At 42.4% G+C, this 18433-nt stretch overlaps 1 protein-coding gene across 7 annotated transcripts in view; it reads right to left on the bottom strand.

Annotated features, from left to right (window-relative positions):
• The window catches only part of EPS8L3 (EPS8 like 3), a 62737-nt gene that overhangs the window by 4513 nt on the left and 39791 nt on the right, over positions 1 to 18433 (bottom strand). For all 7 annotated transcript variants that reach the window (XM_030220926.1, XM_030220931.1, XM_030220928.1 and 4 more), the window contains 6 exons: positions 15301 to 15424; positions 12432 to 12466; positions 11299 to 11392; positions 6067 to 6183; positions 4724 to 4815; positions 1921 to 2053 (listed from right to left, as the gene is read on the bottom strand). In XM_030220926.1, coding sequence (XP_030076786.1) covers positions 1930 to 2053; positions 4724 to 4815; positions 6067 to 6183; positions 11299 to 11392; positions 12432 to 12466; positions 15301 to 15424 — 586 coding nt within the window. In that variant the 3' untranslated portion in view covers positions 1921 to 1929. The remainder of the gene's footprint in view (positions 1 to 1920; positions 2054 to 4723; positions 4816 to 6066; positions 6184 to 11298; positions 11393 to 12431; positions 12467 to 15300; positions 15425 to 18433) is intronic.

Here is an 18433-nt window from a genome sequence, read left to right as displayed (position 1 = left end):
AGGGGTACTCTAGGACTAGGTTTGGGAAACACTACCCTAAAGCAAGAGTTCACAACCCACATCTAGCCAGTCAGGATTTCAGGATTTACACAACAAAACAGCTTGAGAGGTTTAATTACAATGGAGGGAGTGCACCTATATTTACCTTGTGTGAATTCCCTGTGGGTATCCTGAAAACCTGGCAAGTGTATGCTGAGGATTGAATTGAGAACCACTGCTCTGATGTAATGGCCAGAACCTGTAGCAACAGCCAGCCTGACCTGGCCCAAGGTGCACAAGATCTGACTCCAGATTCAAACCAGGAGTTTCCATAGACGCTTGAGTTGTTAAAGGATTTTGTACCTTCATTGTATCAGCGCAAAAGGACAGATAATTGTCTTAAGTTAGTTCATTAAACCAGTCTTACCTACAACCTTTTTACAGGCTATCTGAAAAACGTGAAAGACAAATCCTTTAGGTGTATCCAGACTATCTCGACCCAAAACAGCTGCTATGTTGATTCAGCACAGTGAGCTAAGGCCCAGCATCCTCTCACCAACAGCCTCCACCCAGGCCACTCGTAGGTACCTGGCAGGTGAGTGTCTTGTTCCCAACGCCCAGGAGGGAGAGAGGGAGCGTCCTTATGTCAGTAATTCTCAATGGATCTCTGTTCCAGAAACTTCTCCAAACATTTCTAGGTAGGCTACTAGGCTTGATCACACGCTCTGGCAGCTAATTCTACATTTAACTATATCCTAACTGAAAAATACTTTCTTGAATTTCTTTTCTGGAGTGTTCATTACTCTTAATACCATTTGAAAAGGTAAACAACTGTTCCTTCTGCATATGTATTGTTATTTGAATATTTTTACTACCGTAATTGTCTATTGCCAATGCAGTAAATAAATCCCAATAAAAAAATAAAAATCACTTCGGACATTCTCTTTGACTTCTCCCTGACCTCTTTAGCCTCTCTCTCTGTAAGGGAGATGTTCCAGGCCCTTCTCAGAATCTTTTCTATCCTTTTTAAGGTAGTTAACCAGGACTGCAAAAAATCTATAAAGATACATAATTATCTTCTCCTTTTCAAATAATCTGACATTCTATTTGCCTTTTCAATTGCTGCTGCGTTATGAGCTGAGAATTTCAACATTGACCACAATCATTCTGAAATCTCTTTTTCTGGGAGGTGACTCCGACTAGGGACCAGGGGCATAGCCAGACAGCCAATTTTGGATGGGCCTGAGTCCAAGGTGGGTGGGCATGGAATTCATGCCCTCCCCCCCCCCCCCCCCCCCGTCCCTAGCCCCCCTCTGCTCTGCTCTTCATCCCTCCCTCCACCTGCAAGCCCACAATATTAAATACCCGAGCAGGAGGGGGATCTACAAACCCCGCCAGCTAAAGATTTCCTCCTGCTCAGACAGTCAGCACTCTTCCAAACAAGCCAGCAGCACTTTCCTTGAGCTGATGCCACGGCCAGCAGGCTGTGCATGCATGAAAACTACGCATGTGAAGAGGGGCTGGTGTTGGTTTCAGCTTAAGGCAAGTGCTGCCAGCTGCCATTTGCAAGAGCACTGGCTGCCTTAGAAGGAAGAAATCTTCAGCTGACGGGGTTTGAGGACCTCTGCGAGCCATAGCAAGAGTGCACAATTTTGGGTGGGCCAAAGTCCAAATAGGCCCACCCATGGCTACGCCACTGCTAGGGACTCCAACTATATGTGCTTCACTTGGTATTGTCTATTTTAAATTTCAGAAATCTGGTTCTTTACTGTTGCAACGTCCTGCAATCCTCACACTTCATTCATGTGCTAATAAGTCTGTCGTTTTGGCTGAATTCTTTCCTAGCCTTTAAAAAAAGATACATGAGTAATGTACAATGTCATACAGGAGCAGACAGTGATGGAAGAATGCATTGTGAATGTTCAGCACTTGGTCTCTTACCCCTTCTGATCATTTCATTGCAGACAGCAGAGAAAAGACTTGTTCTCCTTCCTCTGGACAAACAAATTTTATGTCTCTCTTACTCAGTTCCAGCAGCTGTGCTCCGCTTAGCACTCCAAGACTCTTCACTGACCTAGTCAGAAACCAAAGTGAGAACAACGTGACACCAAGAGCAGCAGAAAACAAACAAAAAAAATGATTGGGATAGAAGTGTTTGTGGAGAAACTGCGACATTAAATAAATAATTCTGCATTGTACATTTATTTAATGCCACAGCTGATGACTTGTAACCCTAAGCGGATAGGTTGTGTCTAACCCAGGGGCGTAACCAGACAGCAGATTTTGGGAGGGCCTAGTCAAGAAGTGGGTGAGCACCAAGTGTTCTCCTCCCCCCTTCCCCCAATGCGATGAGGCCAGTATCAGCAGCTTAGGAAGCTTAGATTGCTGAAGTGGAGAGCGGTGGTTTCAGCACCATCAGGGGGAGGTCTTCAGCTGGCGGAGCTTGGGATCCCCACTAGCTAGCACTAAATATGTGCTGCTGTTGGGTGGGCCTGAGCCCTAAGTGGATTTCCTGGTGGTTGTTGAATGGAACAAGGTATGTAAACTATATTTAAGTATGTATGTCCTATGTGTTTTTTTTTACCCCAGGCTTCCTGCTGTACAGAAAAGGCTTTTTAAAATTACCCTCAATGGGAGCAATTTCTAAAAGCCATTTACCTGAATGCCAAGTCCTTTGAAATCTGCCCACCCTCCCTATGGGTAACACATGCACCAATGGTTCTTTGACTTTGTATAATTGTTGGGATGTACTGTTCTGCTCGGATAGTTAACAACTTTGTTGCTCCTCAGATGCTGGTACCCTAGGCTTCAATATTCTTCTCATAACTTTTAAATCATCTGTCTACAAAGTGGACCAGTTCATGTGTGGTCTTTCCTGCTTGTTTTCTATTTCACAGTGTTGGGATGGGGCCATCCTTCCATGTTGTTGCTGAAAGTGAAAACCATGAATCTTTCCGTTTTCTGTGTTACTCCTGCACAGTAAGTTGCCATAGTTGGCTAATAGATAATCTATACAAGTTTAGTAAGGTTTTGAATACTTATTTGTTTTTGCCGAGGTAATAGATGAGATGAGCTTGGCATTGCTTGGTTAGGACTCTGCTGTGCCATTTTGATTCTGTAGCACTGATCTGTTTGATATAGTTCATCAGGGCTTTTTTTGAGGGGGTACTGAGTACCGGCACCTTTTCCGTTGTCTGTTAAAATTGACCCATGGACTCAAAGTTTTAATGAAAGAGCTCAGGCTCTACACACCAATTCTGCCTTGTCATAGATTCTGTGACTAGTTGCAGGGGACCTGGCTATTGTGGGGTGGGTTCCTCAGTGATCACCCCACCCCTGAAGAGTGACCTAGCATTTGAGTACCAGCACCTTTTCCATTGTCTGTTAAAATTGACCCATGGACTCAAAGTTTTAATGAAAGAGCTCAGGCTCTACACACCAATTCTGCCTTGTCATAGATTCTGTGACTAGTTGCAGGGGACCTGGCTATTGTGGGGTGGGTCCCTCAGTGATCACCCCATCCCTGAAGAGTGGCCTAGCATTTGAGTACCGGCACCTTTTTTGCTAGAATAAACACACTGGATGTGCTATACAGTTTTCATATCTTATCCTATCCTAAGTGTTGTTGATATAACAGGCTAATGATATGAAAATGAGACATAGGGGCTCATTTTCAAAGCGCTTATGGAACTTTGTAAGTCTAAGTGCTTTGAAAATACGCCTCATAATAGTAACAGTAGATAAAAGAAAAGCAGAACGATCCATTCTTCCAGTCTGCCTACTTCTTCCTGTGCCTTGCTGGAAGGATAGATTCAGTTGCTAGTTCCAGAAGCTCAGTAGCTTATAAGCCGGAGGTTCTCAAAATGCTTTGGAGACCACCAGCTAGTTGGGTTTTAATGGTATGCCTAAAGAATAGGTATAAGGGAAGTTTGCATATGTTCAGGATAGGGTTGAGAATCAGTGGCTTTTAAGATCTCTTCCTATCAAGGACTTCCAAACTTACTATACCTCCTCCCAACCCTCCAAACTATGCACAAAGTCTAGGCCACAAAGGCCCCACCTCACAACACAGTATTCTTACTGCTCTCAGAGCTGCCCCTAACCCCTGATCTCCGTGCAACAGTGGCTCCCCTGAGGTTGCTTTTCTTCAGGATTCTTGTCATTGGTGATGAGCCAAAATTCTGAGGGCAATGGGAGAAACTGAACAATAGTTACAGGAAACAAGTTGCTGAAGATATTGATGCTCAAGGTGTAGTTCAGGTTACTTAATGAAGGTTTTACATACTTTGAATAATCAAAATCTATCCTTTATGTCTGATATATTTAGTTAATGGGCTTATCTTTGCCTCTCATCAGAGTTTAGATCCAAATTTAATCATGTTTTGAGTATAAATTATGGCAAAACATAGACCATACCACAAGCTTTCTCAGCATTGCACATGTTTCCTTATTCTTGGAAGGAAAAACAGGTTGCAAATAAATGTCCCCCTCCTTTGTGAAGGTTAGTTTGGTCCCACAGTGTCACCTAAGATCTATAAGATTGTCTGGTCTCTTCTCCAGGCTTCTCTTGTATGGAAGAACTGTGTTATACAAAAGAAGTGCCAAACAAACTTCAGATCTTACACATTCACCTACAGATGTGAAATGTTTTCATGGATGTGGTGAAAGAGGAGGGAGGGAAAGAATGTGAGAAAAAGAATTTCATTTGTATGAACAAAGAGGACATGGATGTTGAAGTACATACAGTTTTGAGAACCCCTGGTCTCTCAGCCATGCTGATACTTCCTCAGGTCTGGATCTCTTGTGCAGAACCTTTGCACTGCTAGGATCTGGATTCTAGAAGGAAATAGGTTAAAGGTTAACGCCTTCCTTCAGAAACAGAAGCTGGAGCAGATCTCGAGCAGAGCTTGCATATCCGAAGACAGCTCTGCTCTGTACAATCCCCTTCCCCGACAGGTTCCATCCCCTGAAGTTTAATGTGAGCAAGTGAAAAGTGATACACGTGGGAAAGAGGAACGTGAACTATAGCTAAATGATGTAAGGTTCCACGTTAGGAGTCACCAACCATGAAAAGGATCTAGGTGTCATCGTTGACGATACATTGAAACCGTCTGCTCAATGTGCAGCGGCAGCTAAGAAAGCAAATAGAATGTTAGGAATTATTAGGAAATGAATGAAAAACAAAAATTACGTTATAGTGCTTTTGTATCGCTGCATGGTGTGACTGTACCTCGAGTACTGCATGCAGTTCTGGTCACTACATCTCAAGAAAGATATAGCAGAATTAGAAAAGGTATAGAGAAGGGTGATGAAAATGATAAAAGGGATGGGACAACTTCCCTATGAGGAACGGCTAAAGTGGCTAGGGCTCTTCAGTTCTGAGAAGAGATGACTGAGGGGACATATGATAAGAGGTCTGTAACACACTTGAGTGGAGTGGAACAGGTAGAGATGTGAATCATTTGTTTACTCTTGCCAAAATTTCTAGGACTAAGTGGCACGCAATGAAGCTACTAAGTAGTACATTTAAAACATACCAGAGAAAATATTTCTTCACTTAGTGTGTAATTAAACTTGAATTTATTGCCAGAGAATGTAACAAAAGCCGGTAGCTTAGCAGGGTTTAAAAAAAGTTTAGCTAATTTCTTAAAAGAAAAGTCCATAAGCCATTATTAAGATGGACTTAGGATAAGCAGCATAACATCTGTTTTACCCTTTTGAGATCTTACCAAGTAGTTGTTGCCTTCTACTACTGTTGGAAACAGGATACTGGGCTTGATGGACCTTTGGTCTGTCCCACTTTGGCAATGCTTATGTACTTCACAATGTGCCTGGTACTGGGTTTTAGGTTTGGATTTAGCTCAGGCCTTTATTAGTAGCAGCTCAGTATGAGTTACATTCTGGTACAGTAGTAGGTATTTTCCTGTCCCTGGAGGGCTCAGGCAATGGAGGGTTAAGTGACTTGCCTAGAGTCACAAGGAGCTGCAGTGGGAATTGAACCCTGCTTCTCAAGTCGCTACACTAACCATTAGGCTACTCCTCTGCTCTGGTTTAAGGGCTTGGAGCCAAAGTTTCAGGAATTCATACCTGGTTGATCCTGTTCCCAGACTGGTTAGCTGTTGGCTCGAGGATGTTATTGGGGACGTAGCCTGTTTCATGGTTCCTATTTCTGACCATCCACCACTGTTTGCTTTTGTCCAGGACCTAAAGGAAATGAAAATGTGTTCAAATCGAATTACACAACAGGCAGAGAAATGAATCATGTAACTTAATTCAGTGGGTGCAGGAGATAATTTATCTGAACCTTTTCTTTCTTAGACACAAAAAAGGACTTTTCTAAAATTGGTAGCAGGCGTCTGTTAAAACTCATATGGGAAGATTTCACCTGCTTTTATATGATGTGCAAGGACTTATCCTCAGGGGAACAGTTTCGGCAGAGTGGACATAGACTTGCAATATACATGTTTCATAAAAGAAGCAGGTTATGTGATCATTTCCATCTGTTTTGGAGCAGGAATGACTATGTACATGGATGTTCTTTCTAAACTAAGGCACAGCAGACCAGATAGAAACAACAGCACAAGCCAAATAGAACCAAAAGGAACAGGTGGAACGCGAGGCAGAGCCCGAGGTCAGAGAAAGCAAACTTTTTATGGCCCATGTTTTGTAAGAATACTGTGTAAGCACCACCCATTTCGTACGCAGTAAAAGCTAACGTGCTAGCCCTGTGCTAACCAGTTAGCGTACGGTAATGTAGCTATGCCAACTGGTCAGCATAGAACACCTACTCTCTGCCACTGACACGTCCACTCAGAAAAACCTTATTAGCATGTGGTTAGCGCGTGCAATTTGGAAAATACTGCAGGATGCCCGAGCGTGTCCTGCGCTATTCCATTTTTTGCTGCATTAGGTACATGTTGGCATTTAATGCAGTTGAGTAAAAGGACCAGCATTAACCCTCTGATAAATCCAACTGTACAGGGTGTAAGTATCCGTTGGAAGATGCAGGAAAATGTCAGTTGTATTTTTGGATTCAGCAGTCAATTCTGTTGTGAGGAAAATTTAGGCTATTAGTAAACCTAAAATCAAGATAGTTACAAAACTTATATTAAAGGGTTTACTACATTATTACACAAATAGCACTGGTTGCCAGTCCAGGCAAGAATCATTTTCAAATGATTATGTTTTGTTTTAACATTTTGAAAGGCCTTGCTCCAGATTAATTGTTATCTTTGTGTCATTCTCTGACATTACAAGACCCTTACGACGCAGAGGACAACCTTTCCTATGAAATATTCAATTTAAAAGAATGCTTGACAAATTATTCTTTTATTAGGCTGCACTGCATTGGAACAATCTTATAATGAAGACAGACAATAATTTGCTATTTGGTTGTTGGGTTTTTTTGTGATTTTATTTGCTCTTATTTATATTGTTTAGTTTTTAATGCTTATAAATTTGTATATTTGAATTATGTTTTTGGATTTACACAAATCCAAAAGAAACTTCAAACTGCTCAAAACACAGCAGCCAGGCTTATATTTGGAAAAACGAGATTCGAAAGCGCCAAACCCCTACAAGAAAAACTGCACTGGCTGCCAATCAAAGAATGCATTGCATTCAAAATCTGCACCATGGTTCATAACATCATCTACGGAGATGCCCCGGGATGCATGACAGACCTCATAGACCTACCAACCAGAAACACATCAAGATCTACATGAACATACCTAAATCACCACCCAAGCTGCAAAGGACTCAAATACAAATCAACCTATTCATCCAGCTTTTCCTATATAAGCACACAACTACCGTGTTTCCCCGAAAATAAGACGGTGTCTTATATTACGTTTTGCTCCCAAAGATGCGCTAGGTCTTATTTTCAGGGGATGTCTTCTTCGGGAGTAGTAGGGGGACTGTGGCGGTCGGGAACAGTATTGAAGTGGGGGGGGGGGGGGGTGATATCCTGCAGGAGTAGGCTGTGGCTCGCCTATCTGCCCACAGTGACCGCAGGACTCGAGTGGAGCAGAGCCGCCCTGGCGGGGCTGGGAATGGAGGAGGGGTATGCACTAGGGAAGGTAATGGAATGTGGGGCTGGGCTGCTCTGGCTGGGGGTCTTGGCAGGTTGTTAGAGGGCTTAGGGCGCAGGATCATCCCTACCGTATTACAAACATTAAAAAAAATTCTACGGTAGCTCCGTTCCCCGTTGGTGGCGCTTTATGCGCTCCTCCTGTACATTCGCAACACTTTCCATCCTTCTAGTCTGACTTAGCTCTTGGGCGATGGAGCAGCGCCAAAAGGGCTCAGTTACTCATTTTCTTTTCTTTCATTATTTCTGCAAGGGGGATGTTTCTTTTCTTTCCGGGCTCACTTACCGGTAGTTCATCTTCACAAAAGTGTGAAGGAGGATGGTAGGAGTATTTCATCTTTGGGTTGTAGCGAAAAAAATTAAGGTTTCTGTGTCCATGTCCCATCGGGGCCAAACAAAAACTTTGCTAGGTCTTACTTTCGGGGGGAGGCCTTATATTTAGCAATTCAGCAAAACCTCTACTAGGTCTTATTTTCAGGGGATGTCTTATTTTCGGGGAAACAGGGTATGGAATGCATTACCAAGCACCGTGAAAACAACAAACAACAAACAACCACCTAAAATTCCGGACATTACTAAAAACTAACTTGTTCAAAAAGGAGAGTGGAGAAGTGGCCTAGTGGTTAGGGTGGTGGACTTTGGTCCTGGGGAACTGAGGAACTGAGTTTGATTCCTGGCACAGGCAGCTCCTTGTGACTCTGGGCAAGTCACTTAACCTTCCATTGCCTGCTGCATTGAGCCTGCCATGAGTGGGAAAGCGCGGGGTACAAATGTAACAAAAAAAAAAAAAATAACGATCCAACTTAAATGCCTTAACCCTGCAACACAACAAAACCAAAGCTTGTTCTGGACATAACTTAACTCTTCCCCCTTACGATTCCCTAACGTATCTGCAACACATGAACCTTACTCTACTACATCACTCTGTATTTGTTCATACCAATATTGGCGATTGCCTCTACGGTACTATGTAAGCCACATTGAGCCTGCAAATAGGTGGGAAAATGTGGGATACAAATGTGACAAATAAATAATAATTTCTATTTTATGGTTATTAGTCCACTCTGAACACTATAGGATAAAGCAGTTCATAAGAATCTGTATTAAATTAAATTGCCTTGTGCTTCTTTTCTGGCAGATCCTTGCAATGGTTTTATGGGATAAAGTGATTTATAAGACACTGTATTAAAATTAAATTCATATAAACTTGTTTGCTTCCTTTATGTTAGTTCCTTGACAATGGTTTTAAGGATGACAAGTAGTGAATCACTGATATAGAGGGGCATTTTAAAAAAAATGTTTAGTTAAAAAAAAAGTCCTGATCAAAATGTTAAAAAAAACCCCGTCCATCTCACAGCCACAATCAAATAGGAAAAACGTCTAGATTTCCTGTTCAGTTATGGCTGTGAGATGGACATTGTTTGCACTGAAATGTCCAACATGAATAGCCATTTTCCAAAGTGAAACGTCCAACTTTTGAAAGACAAAAAACCAGGGACATGAATGTCTGTTTGGCATCATTTTCAAAAGTATGGCCACAAAGATATCCCTGAAGAACAGAGAAGTAACCTAGTGGTTAATGCAGTGGACTGAAAACCAAGGGACACAGATACAAACCCCATCATAACTCTATTGTTTGTAAATGTGAACCCTCAAGGACTTGAATGTACGTTACTTCAATAGCCTTCAGGCTTCCAGGAACAGTATTTTTCTGTTTCTGGATGGCTCACAATAAAAAGAAAAGAAAAAAAAAAAGAGTTACAGTGGGATTTGAACCTCTGTCTCTGTTCACAGTCCACTTCTTTGAGCTACTTTGTTCAGAATAGCTACAGCCTGGTCTTCCTTTTCAGTTTCAGGGGAGAGGGATGGGATGGCAACCACTGGGGAGATTAAGGAAGTGTCATTAGAGCAACCTTTTGTAACTTGGATGTGATTGAAACAGGTCTAGATAAAATGTCGTCATTAGACATGGACATTTTTGTCCATTAGAAAATCCATGTTGGACGTCCTACCTTTGGGCCCTGCCTAAAATATACTGACAACACATCCCCTCGCTATTTGGACGAAGTGCAGTATGAAAAGTCAAAATTCTGACTTTCCAAAATCAGAATTTGGAGGTTTTTATTAAATAGACTTTTTATTCTAAAGGCATGTGTGCTTTGAAAATGAGCCCCATAGTATCTGATACTTTATCATAAACTTGATATTATTATTTTATTTTTTGCTTGGTTAGACTCAAATTAAGTTACATAAGAATAGTGATACTGGGTCAGACCAATGGTCCATCCAGCCCAGTATCCTGCTTCCAACAGTGGCCAATCCAGGTCGCAGGTACCTGGTGGTTAGTGCATGGGTAATGCAGGAGCTATTATCGCCTACAGAATAGCAGTGGGTAAATGTTCCTGCGGTAATTTGTAAAAATGGCTGCATGTTAATGGCAATGTGACCACATGACCCATTAATTAAAAAAAAAAAGAAAAGAAAATGATTGTGGATGTAAAAAGCCCAAAGACGACCACAGCGTGCAGGAAAGAGCTGTATAAGGGCAACGCTAAGACCTAGTCTAGTAAAAGGACCCAGTTTATGCCTTTTACAGATTTATAATCTAATCTAATCCGAGACTTATAGACCACACTAGTCCCAGCAGGAGGTTGAAGGCGCTTAACACAAAAGAGAACTCTTAACGTCAAGAGGAGCTGCATAAAAACAACAATAATAAAAAGAAAACAATCAGTATTGATCAAATAGTTTTTATAGTTTTTTAAACAGTGGCATAAATCCAGCCTCAGATCAAATTGCTAAAGGGAGTGGATTCCAAATTGTAATAGCTTGGAAAGAAAACATTGCCGAAAAAAAATGACGTTTCAGTCTTACACCATCACATGCAGCCGAGAAGAAAAGAGAAACATGAAAGTAACAATTCCGAGGTACCACCATTCGGAACATAGAAAATTATACAAACGAATCTAAATAATACGTGCCCTTAAGAAAGCCAATGCAATTTTCTAACATATTGAGAAATACTGTCATATTTTTCCAGTCAAGACAGACTGCTGTATTTTGGATCATCTGTAACTTATAGATTGGCATTCAACCCCACATAAAGAGATCATCAACAAAGAGATTTCAAAATAAGAGAAGACGAACAAAGTGTGACTCCATATTGCAAATGGCAGAGCATGTTGGGATCTGTATGTAACATTCTGTATCCAGGTTCCTGGAAAACTCACCTCCACGATGTCCTCCTTCAACACAGTCAGTTCCTTGCTGTTCCTACCCACAAAGTCGTACATAACTTGCATGAACTGCGGCTGGTGGGTTGACCTAGGAGATGACAAGGTTAGTAATTTAAAAGGTGAAGTCTAGAGATCTGTAGCATGACCTTATACAAAGTGCTGGTAAATGTGCCAAATCAGGACTACCGCCAGGCTACCGCAGGAGCCATGTGGTAATTCCCACGGCCAGCGGGCCCCATTTCTGGCACAGCAAAAACTGTATTATTTTTGTAGTGCTGGGGCTTATCCGGCGGTTACTGCTGGTTACCGCCGGGTTAGCATAGGTTGTGGTAAGGGTTCCCCTCAGAAATGGTCAAGCGTCAATCCTCTGATTAGTGCAGGGCCATTTCTTTTTTTTTGGCCAAAAACAATCTTTACCCACTGTGGTAAAAGGGGCCCTCGATGCACAGCAAATCCATGCACCAATTCCACCGCAGGCCCCCTTAGTGACAGGAAGGAGTTGGGGATGGGGTGGGTGTGTGGGACAGAGTAAGGAGAGGGGGTAGGCATGTACTTAATTACATAAGTAATGCCATACTGGGAAAAGACCAAAGGTCCATCGAGCCCAGCATCCTGTCCCCGACAGCGGCCAATCCAGGTCAAGGGCACCTGGCAAGCTACCCAAACGTACAAACATTTTATACATGTTATTCCCGAAATTGTGGATTTTTCCAAGTCCATTTAGTAGCGGTCTATGGACTTGTCCTTTAGGAAACCGTCCAACCCCTTTTTAAACTCTGCCAAGCTAACTGCCTTCACTACGTTCTCCGGCAACAAATTACAGAGTTTAATTATGCGTTGGGTGAAGAAACATTTTCTCCAATTTGTTTTAAATTTACTACACTGTAGTTTCATCGCATGCCCCCTAGTCCTAGTATTTTTGGAAAGCGTGAACAGACGCTTCACATCCACCTATTCCATTCCACTCCTGTTGTAGAAGAAAACCTTGTCTGTATTGACAAACTTATTATCTTAAAATCTATCCATCCCTTTCTACCTGTGGAATCGAACAAACCCCTTGTGGATTTAGAATCAGAGGCACCTGGCATGTTCATTCTTGGTAGTTAACTGTGGGTCACTGTACATACCTGGCAGAGAAAGGTGGGTGGTCACCCCTGGGGGTCTGAAAAGAAAAGAGAAAATCAGGGAGGCAAAGTATAAAGAGCCATTATCCTGTAATGTTATCCCTGAGCTGTGCTTTAATTTCTAGGATCTAATCCCAGCACACCCTGCTTGCCTGCTCAATATCTTGAATGTTGATACTGCTGATGGGTCTCCATTTTATGCACAGTTCCAGGCATGCTACTACTACTACTATTACTACTACTACTTAACATTTCTAGAGCGCTACTAGGGTTACGCAGCGCTGTACAATTTAACAAATAAGGACAGTCCCTGCTCGAAGGAGCTTACAATCTAAAGGACGAAATGTCAAGTTGGGGCAGTCTAGATTTCTTGAGTAGAGGTGTAGTGGTTAGGTGCCGAAGGCGACATTGAAGAGGTGGGCTTTGAGCAATGACTTGAAGATGGGCAGGGAGGGGGCCTGGCGTATGGGCTCAGGGAGTGTGTTCCAAGCATGGGGTGGGGTGAGGTGAGGCAGAAAGGGCGGAGCCTGGAGTTGGCGGTGGTAGAGAAGGATACTGAAAGGAGGGATTTGTCTTGAGAGTGGAGGTTATGGGTAGGAACGTAAGGGGAGATGAGGGTAGAGAGGTAAGGAGGGGCTGCAGATCGAGTGCATTTGTAGGTTATGCTCAGTAATAAGATGAGGTCCGAGGGCAACCTGAAGATGTGTGGAGGGACATTAAGCAGAGATACTGCGTAATAGGGGTGGGCAGCTGGAAATGTTTTCTTTTGTGTCATTTATTGGAGTTTTCATTGTGTTTGGGTTGTTGTGGTCATTTTGTTGTTATGGGAGTAATGTGAAGCGTTCACATTCTTTCCTGATGGTTTACACATAAATGCACTATTATTAGCTAATGAAAAAACACAATGTCAGGTTCTTTCTGCTCATTTTCTTTTGTTAATGATATACAATAACATGGAATATGTCATTGACATTGGACATGTTAGAAATGACAGCCCAGGTGACCAAGAACATGCAGGAGTCCTGCAAACTGGCAAAGGTGAAATGCATGGTATGGGGGGACTGAGTAACAAGGATTGTCATTATGTTGATGTTTCTTCAAGCGTTTGATATACCACCACCTGCCAGAATCTGATCTACAATTACATAAAAAGCATTATTCAGTTTAGGAAAAAAAGCACCCTTACTCGGCTAGGACAGTCAACACATCACACAGGAGGGGGGTAAGTAAAAGGTATTGAGAGAAAGAAAACTGACACGCAGTACACCTTCTACTCATTCAGCCCCAACAACTCGAAAGAGAATTCATGACTTTACCAGCCCATAATCCAGTATGTTTTTAAACAGAATTTAAAATTCAAAAAATATTTGGTAACTCGTTCCACAGTCTTGGAGCCAGGTAGAAAATTGCTGAGGCTTGAGTACTTTCATAATGGTCCTTCTTTAACAGAGGAAGAGGAAATCGATGACCATCCAATGAACACAAAGACCGCATCAGAGTACATGGAGCAGTGGCGTAGCTACGGGGACCAAATTGGCTCCAGGGCCCGCAGTTTGGCTGGTGGGGGTCTCCAACCCTCACCAGCTAAAGTGTTTGTCCCACGCTGGTCTCACATTGCCTAGTGCCCTGTCCTGTTTTCAGTCGCTGTGCACGCTCATTTTAATGAAACTGAGCATAATCTGTCGCACATGCTCAGTTTAATTAAAAGGAGTGTGCCCAGCAACTGAAAACAGAACAAGGTGCCAGGCAATGTGAGACCAGCACAAGATAAACACTTTAGCTGGCGGGGTTTGGAAGGCCTAATCAGGAGCTTTACACATGGCCTGTTCTGTGCTGTGGGTGGTATTATACTACTACTTGTCATTTCTATAGCACTACTAGATGTACGCAGTGCTGTACACTGGACATGAAGAGACAATCCCTGCTCGACGGACCTTACAATCTCATTAGGACAGACAAACAGGACAAATAAGAGAAAAAGTCAAAGAAAAGCAAGATACCGGAATCCCAACGACTAATACTACTTCTTAAGTACATAAGTATTGCCATACTGGGACAGACCGAAGGTCCATCAAGCCCAGCATCCTGTTTCCAACAGTGGCCAATCCAGGTCACAAATACCTGGCCAGATCCCGAAAAAGTTCAATACATTTTACGCTGCTTATCCCAGAAATAGAAATGGATTTCTATAGTACTACTAGACATATGCAGTGCTGTACACTTGAACGTGAAGAGACAGTCCCTGCTCAACAGAGCTTACAATCTAATCAAAACAGACAAACAGGACAAATATGGGATAAGGGAATTACTAAGGTCGGAATGATAAAACAGACATGGGTACTGAACAAGTGAAAAGGAATTAGTAGTTAAAAGCAGCATCAAAAAGATGAGCTTTTAGCCTAGTTTTGAAAATGGCCAGAGATGGAGCTTGATATATTCGCTCAGGAAGATTATTCCAGGCGTATGATGCAGCAAGATGTAAAGGAACAGAGTCTGGAGTTGGCAGTGGAGGAGAAGGGTACAGGTAAGAGACAAATATCACAGACACTTAAGTGGGATTTGAACCTGGGTTCCCTAGTTCTCAGCCCTCTGTTATAACCTTCTGCTCTACAAGGATGGCCATTGTATATGTAAGAGTTCCCATTAAAAATCCATCTACAGTTTTTATATTAGTCAACAAGGATAACATGGTGCGACCCACATATTAACCTTTCCAGCTTTTTATAGATTAATCTTTCCAATTTTCTGCATTTCTCTTTGTTTATCCTCGTTTTTCCTTGTATGATTGCCCTTTGGTAATTCTTACTTCTGTGCTCCAAAACTAATGTCAAACAACAAGAAAATTTTTCCCTTGTGTATTTCTTGAGGATACCTTTTCCCCTTGGTAGTGTCTGGCCTCACTGGCTTGAAGGGGTGGTTGAACCACAGGAGGAAGCCATCCATCGGAAAAGCTAGGGACATAGGTTGGAATGTCCTTCCCATTAGGCCACTCGGCTCTGTAAACAGAAAGAGTTCATGCGTTCATGTGCCATCTGAGAAATGAGAACAAAATGCACCCCCAGCTTTGCCTTTTCACGAGTAAATGACGGAAGGTGCATGTGAAATGCCTCCTTAAAAAATTACCCCCCTGTTTGTAAAAATAATAAGCTTAAACTGACAACAGAATGTGTGTATTTTTCTGCATATTTTTCTGCAGCACAGGCATGTTTGCGGAGCAGAACTGCGTCCTGCATATGTCCACATGCTATATTGTTTTTGAGCTATGGCAAACCAGAATTGCAAGCAATACTCAACATGCGACCTCACAATGGAGCGATACAGAGGCATTATGATATTCTCTCTTTTATTTCCTAATAATTCCTAACATTCTATTTGGCCACCGCCGCAGTTTTCAAAGGACAGTATTGTCCATAATGACCCATAAATCCTTTTCTTCAATGATGACTCCTAATGTGGAATCTAGCATCATGTATCTATAATTTGGGTTATTCTTCCCAATGTGCATTATTTGCCACATGATCACCTGTTATTTGGATTGACTTCCAGTCGCCCCAGGTCTTTCTGCAATCCCCCCCCCCTCCAATTAGATCCACTCTATCATTGCTATATAATTTGTACCCTGAACAGTGTCCCATTGATTGTCTTCCTTCCACCAGGTCTCTGAGATGCCTATTATATCGACCTCTTCACTTAGTGCTATATACTCCATCTGTCCCATCTTATTTATTAGACCTCTAGCATTTGTATACAGACACTTCAAATTGTGTTTGTGATTTGCATCTACAAGTTGCTTTGCAGCCAACATTCTTACTCCGACTTTTCCTTTGTGTCACCCTATCTATTGGGATGACTAACGTCTCTGTTTTGATAGTATCTGGGGCCGGTCTTAGCAACTGCGGGGCCCTGTGCAGACCAGTTCAGTGGGGGCCCCCAGGCCCACCACCATAAGCCATAATTTATCAGAGTTTAAAGGAGGTTGACAGCTCTTGGAACCCTACCTCACCCCATATCTTGATGTGCATCTGGCACGTTTCAGTAGAGAGCGGCATAGAGCGGCAGCAATTTTCATATCCCATCAGCTGCTGAGCCCAGAGCATTCTCGCTGCTGTATCCCACCCTTGTGGAAGCAGGAAGTGACATCAAAAGGGGGCGTGATGCAGCAGCGAGGCTGACGAGATATGAAAATCACTGCCGCTGCCTGATGCTCTCTGCTAAAATATGGATGCACATTAAGGTACAGAGCAGAGAGGTGTTCCAAGACAGGGGGACAGATGTGCCAGAGATGCAGGGTCCCTAGGAGTACGGGGCCCTGTGTGACCGCCCCTTTCGCCCCTGCCAGTATCCTTCAAAGATAGCTCATTCTGAGCCATGCTTTCCTGAGCAACTGTCAGCTTTCCCCCAGAGTCTGGTTTAAAATCTACTCCGTCTCCTTTTTAACAGACATAACGAAACACTTGAACTACATGCTACAAAATGGACTCTTCCTGAAGGAGAAAGGAAACATTCTACTCACCCCTATACCCAAAGACGCAAAGAAAAACGCTAGTGAACTAACCAACTACAGGCCAGTAGCATCCATTCCCTTAATAACCAAACTAACAGAAGGAATGGTGACCAAACAACTCACAAACTATTTAAATAAATTCTCAATACTCCACGACTCCCAGTCAGGATTTTGGTCTAACCACAGTACTGAAACAGTACTAGTTACACTCATGACTAAATTCAAACAAATGATTTCAACTGGAAAAAACATACTACTCCTACAATTTGACATGTCAAGCGCTTTCGACATGGTTGATCATGGAATACTACTACATATCCTTGAGTACTTCGGAATTGGAGGTAACGTTCTTAATTGGTTCAAGAGATTTCTAACCACACGATCATACCAAGTGACATCTAATTCGACTACTTCAGCCACATGGATACCTGAATGCGGAGTCCCACAGGGATCCCCTCCTCTCGCCGACTCTATTCAACTTAATGATGATACCCTTGGCCAAACTATTATCAAACCAAAACCTCAACCCATACATATACGCAGACGACGTAACGATTTACATCCCATTCAAACAAGATTTAAAGGAAATTACCAATGACATCAACCAAAGTCTCCATATAATGCACTCATGGGCGGACGCATTCCAGCTGAAACGTAATGCAGAAAAACCCCCAATGCCTAATACTTACCTCTCAACATAACATGAACAAATTCACCACCGTTAACACACCAAACCTGAACCTTCCAATTTCAGATACCCTAAAAATTCTTGGAGTTACCATCGATCGACACTTAACACTTGAGAGCCATGCAAAAAACACAACCAAGAAAATGTTCCACTCAATGTGGAAATTAAAACGAGTAAGACCTTTCTTCCGAAGGAATGTTTTCTGCAACCTGGTACAATCAATGGTGCTCAGTCATCTAGACTACTGCAACGCACTCTACGCCGGCTGTAAAGAGCAAATAATCAAGAAACTTCAAACAGCCCAGAACACTGCAGCTAGACTCCTATTCGGTAAAACAAAATATGAAAGTGCTAAACCCCTTTGGGAAAAGTTACACTGGCTCCCACTTAGAGAACGCATCACGTTCAAAATATGCTCCCTAGTTCACAAAATCATTCACGGAGACGCACCAGCCTACATGTTAGACCTGATAGACTTACCACCCAGGAATGCTAAAAGATCATCCCGCACATTCCTTAACCTGCACTTCCCCAACTGCAAAGGTCTAAAATACAAACTAATGCATGCGTCAAACTTTACCTACTTGAGCACACAGTTATGGAGCGCAACTTAAAAACGATCTATGAACTAACCAACTTCCGCAAACTACTGAAGACCCATCTCTTTAATAAGGCATAACACGAAGATCAACAAATGTGAACATACACCACTCCTCCACATACAGTCAGAACTGTCTTATAATATCTGCTTGTTATATTACTATCATGTTTTTCATTATCATGTTACCCAAGCTTCTTCTATAACACTAAATG

This window comes from Microcaecilia unicolor, chromosome 12 (assembly GCF_901765095.1).
Source record: "Microcaecilia unicolor chromosome 12, aMicUni1.1, whole genome shotgun sequence".
NCBI lineage: Eukaryota > Metazoa > Chordata > Amphibia > Gymnophiona > Siphonopidae > Microcaecilia > Microcaecilia unicolor.
This window is presented reverse-complemented; position numbering and strand designations above follow the sequence as displayed.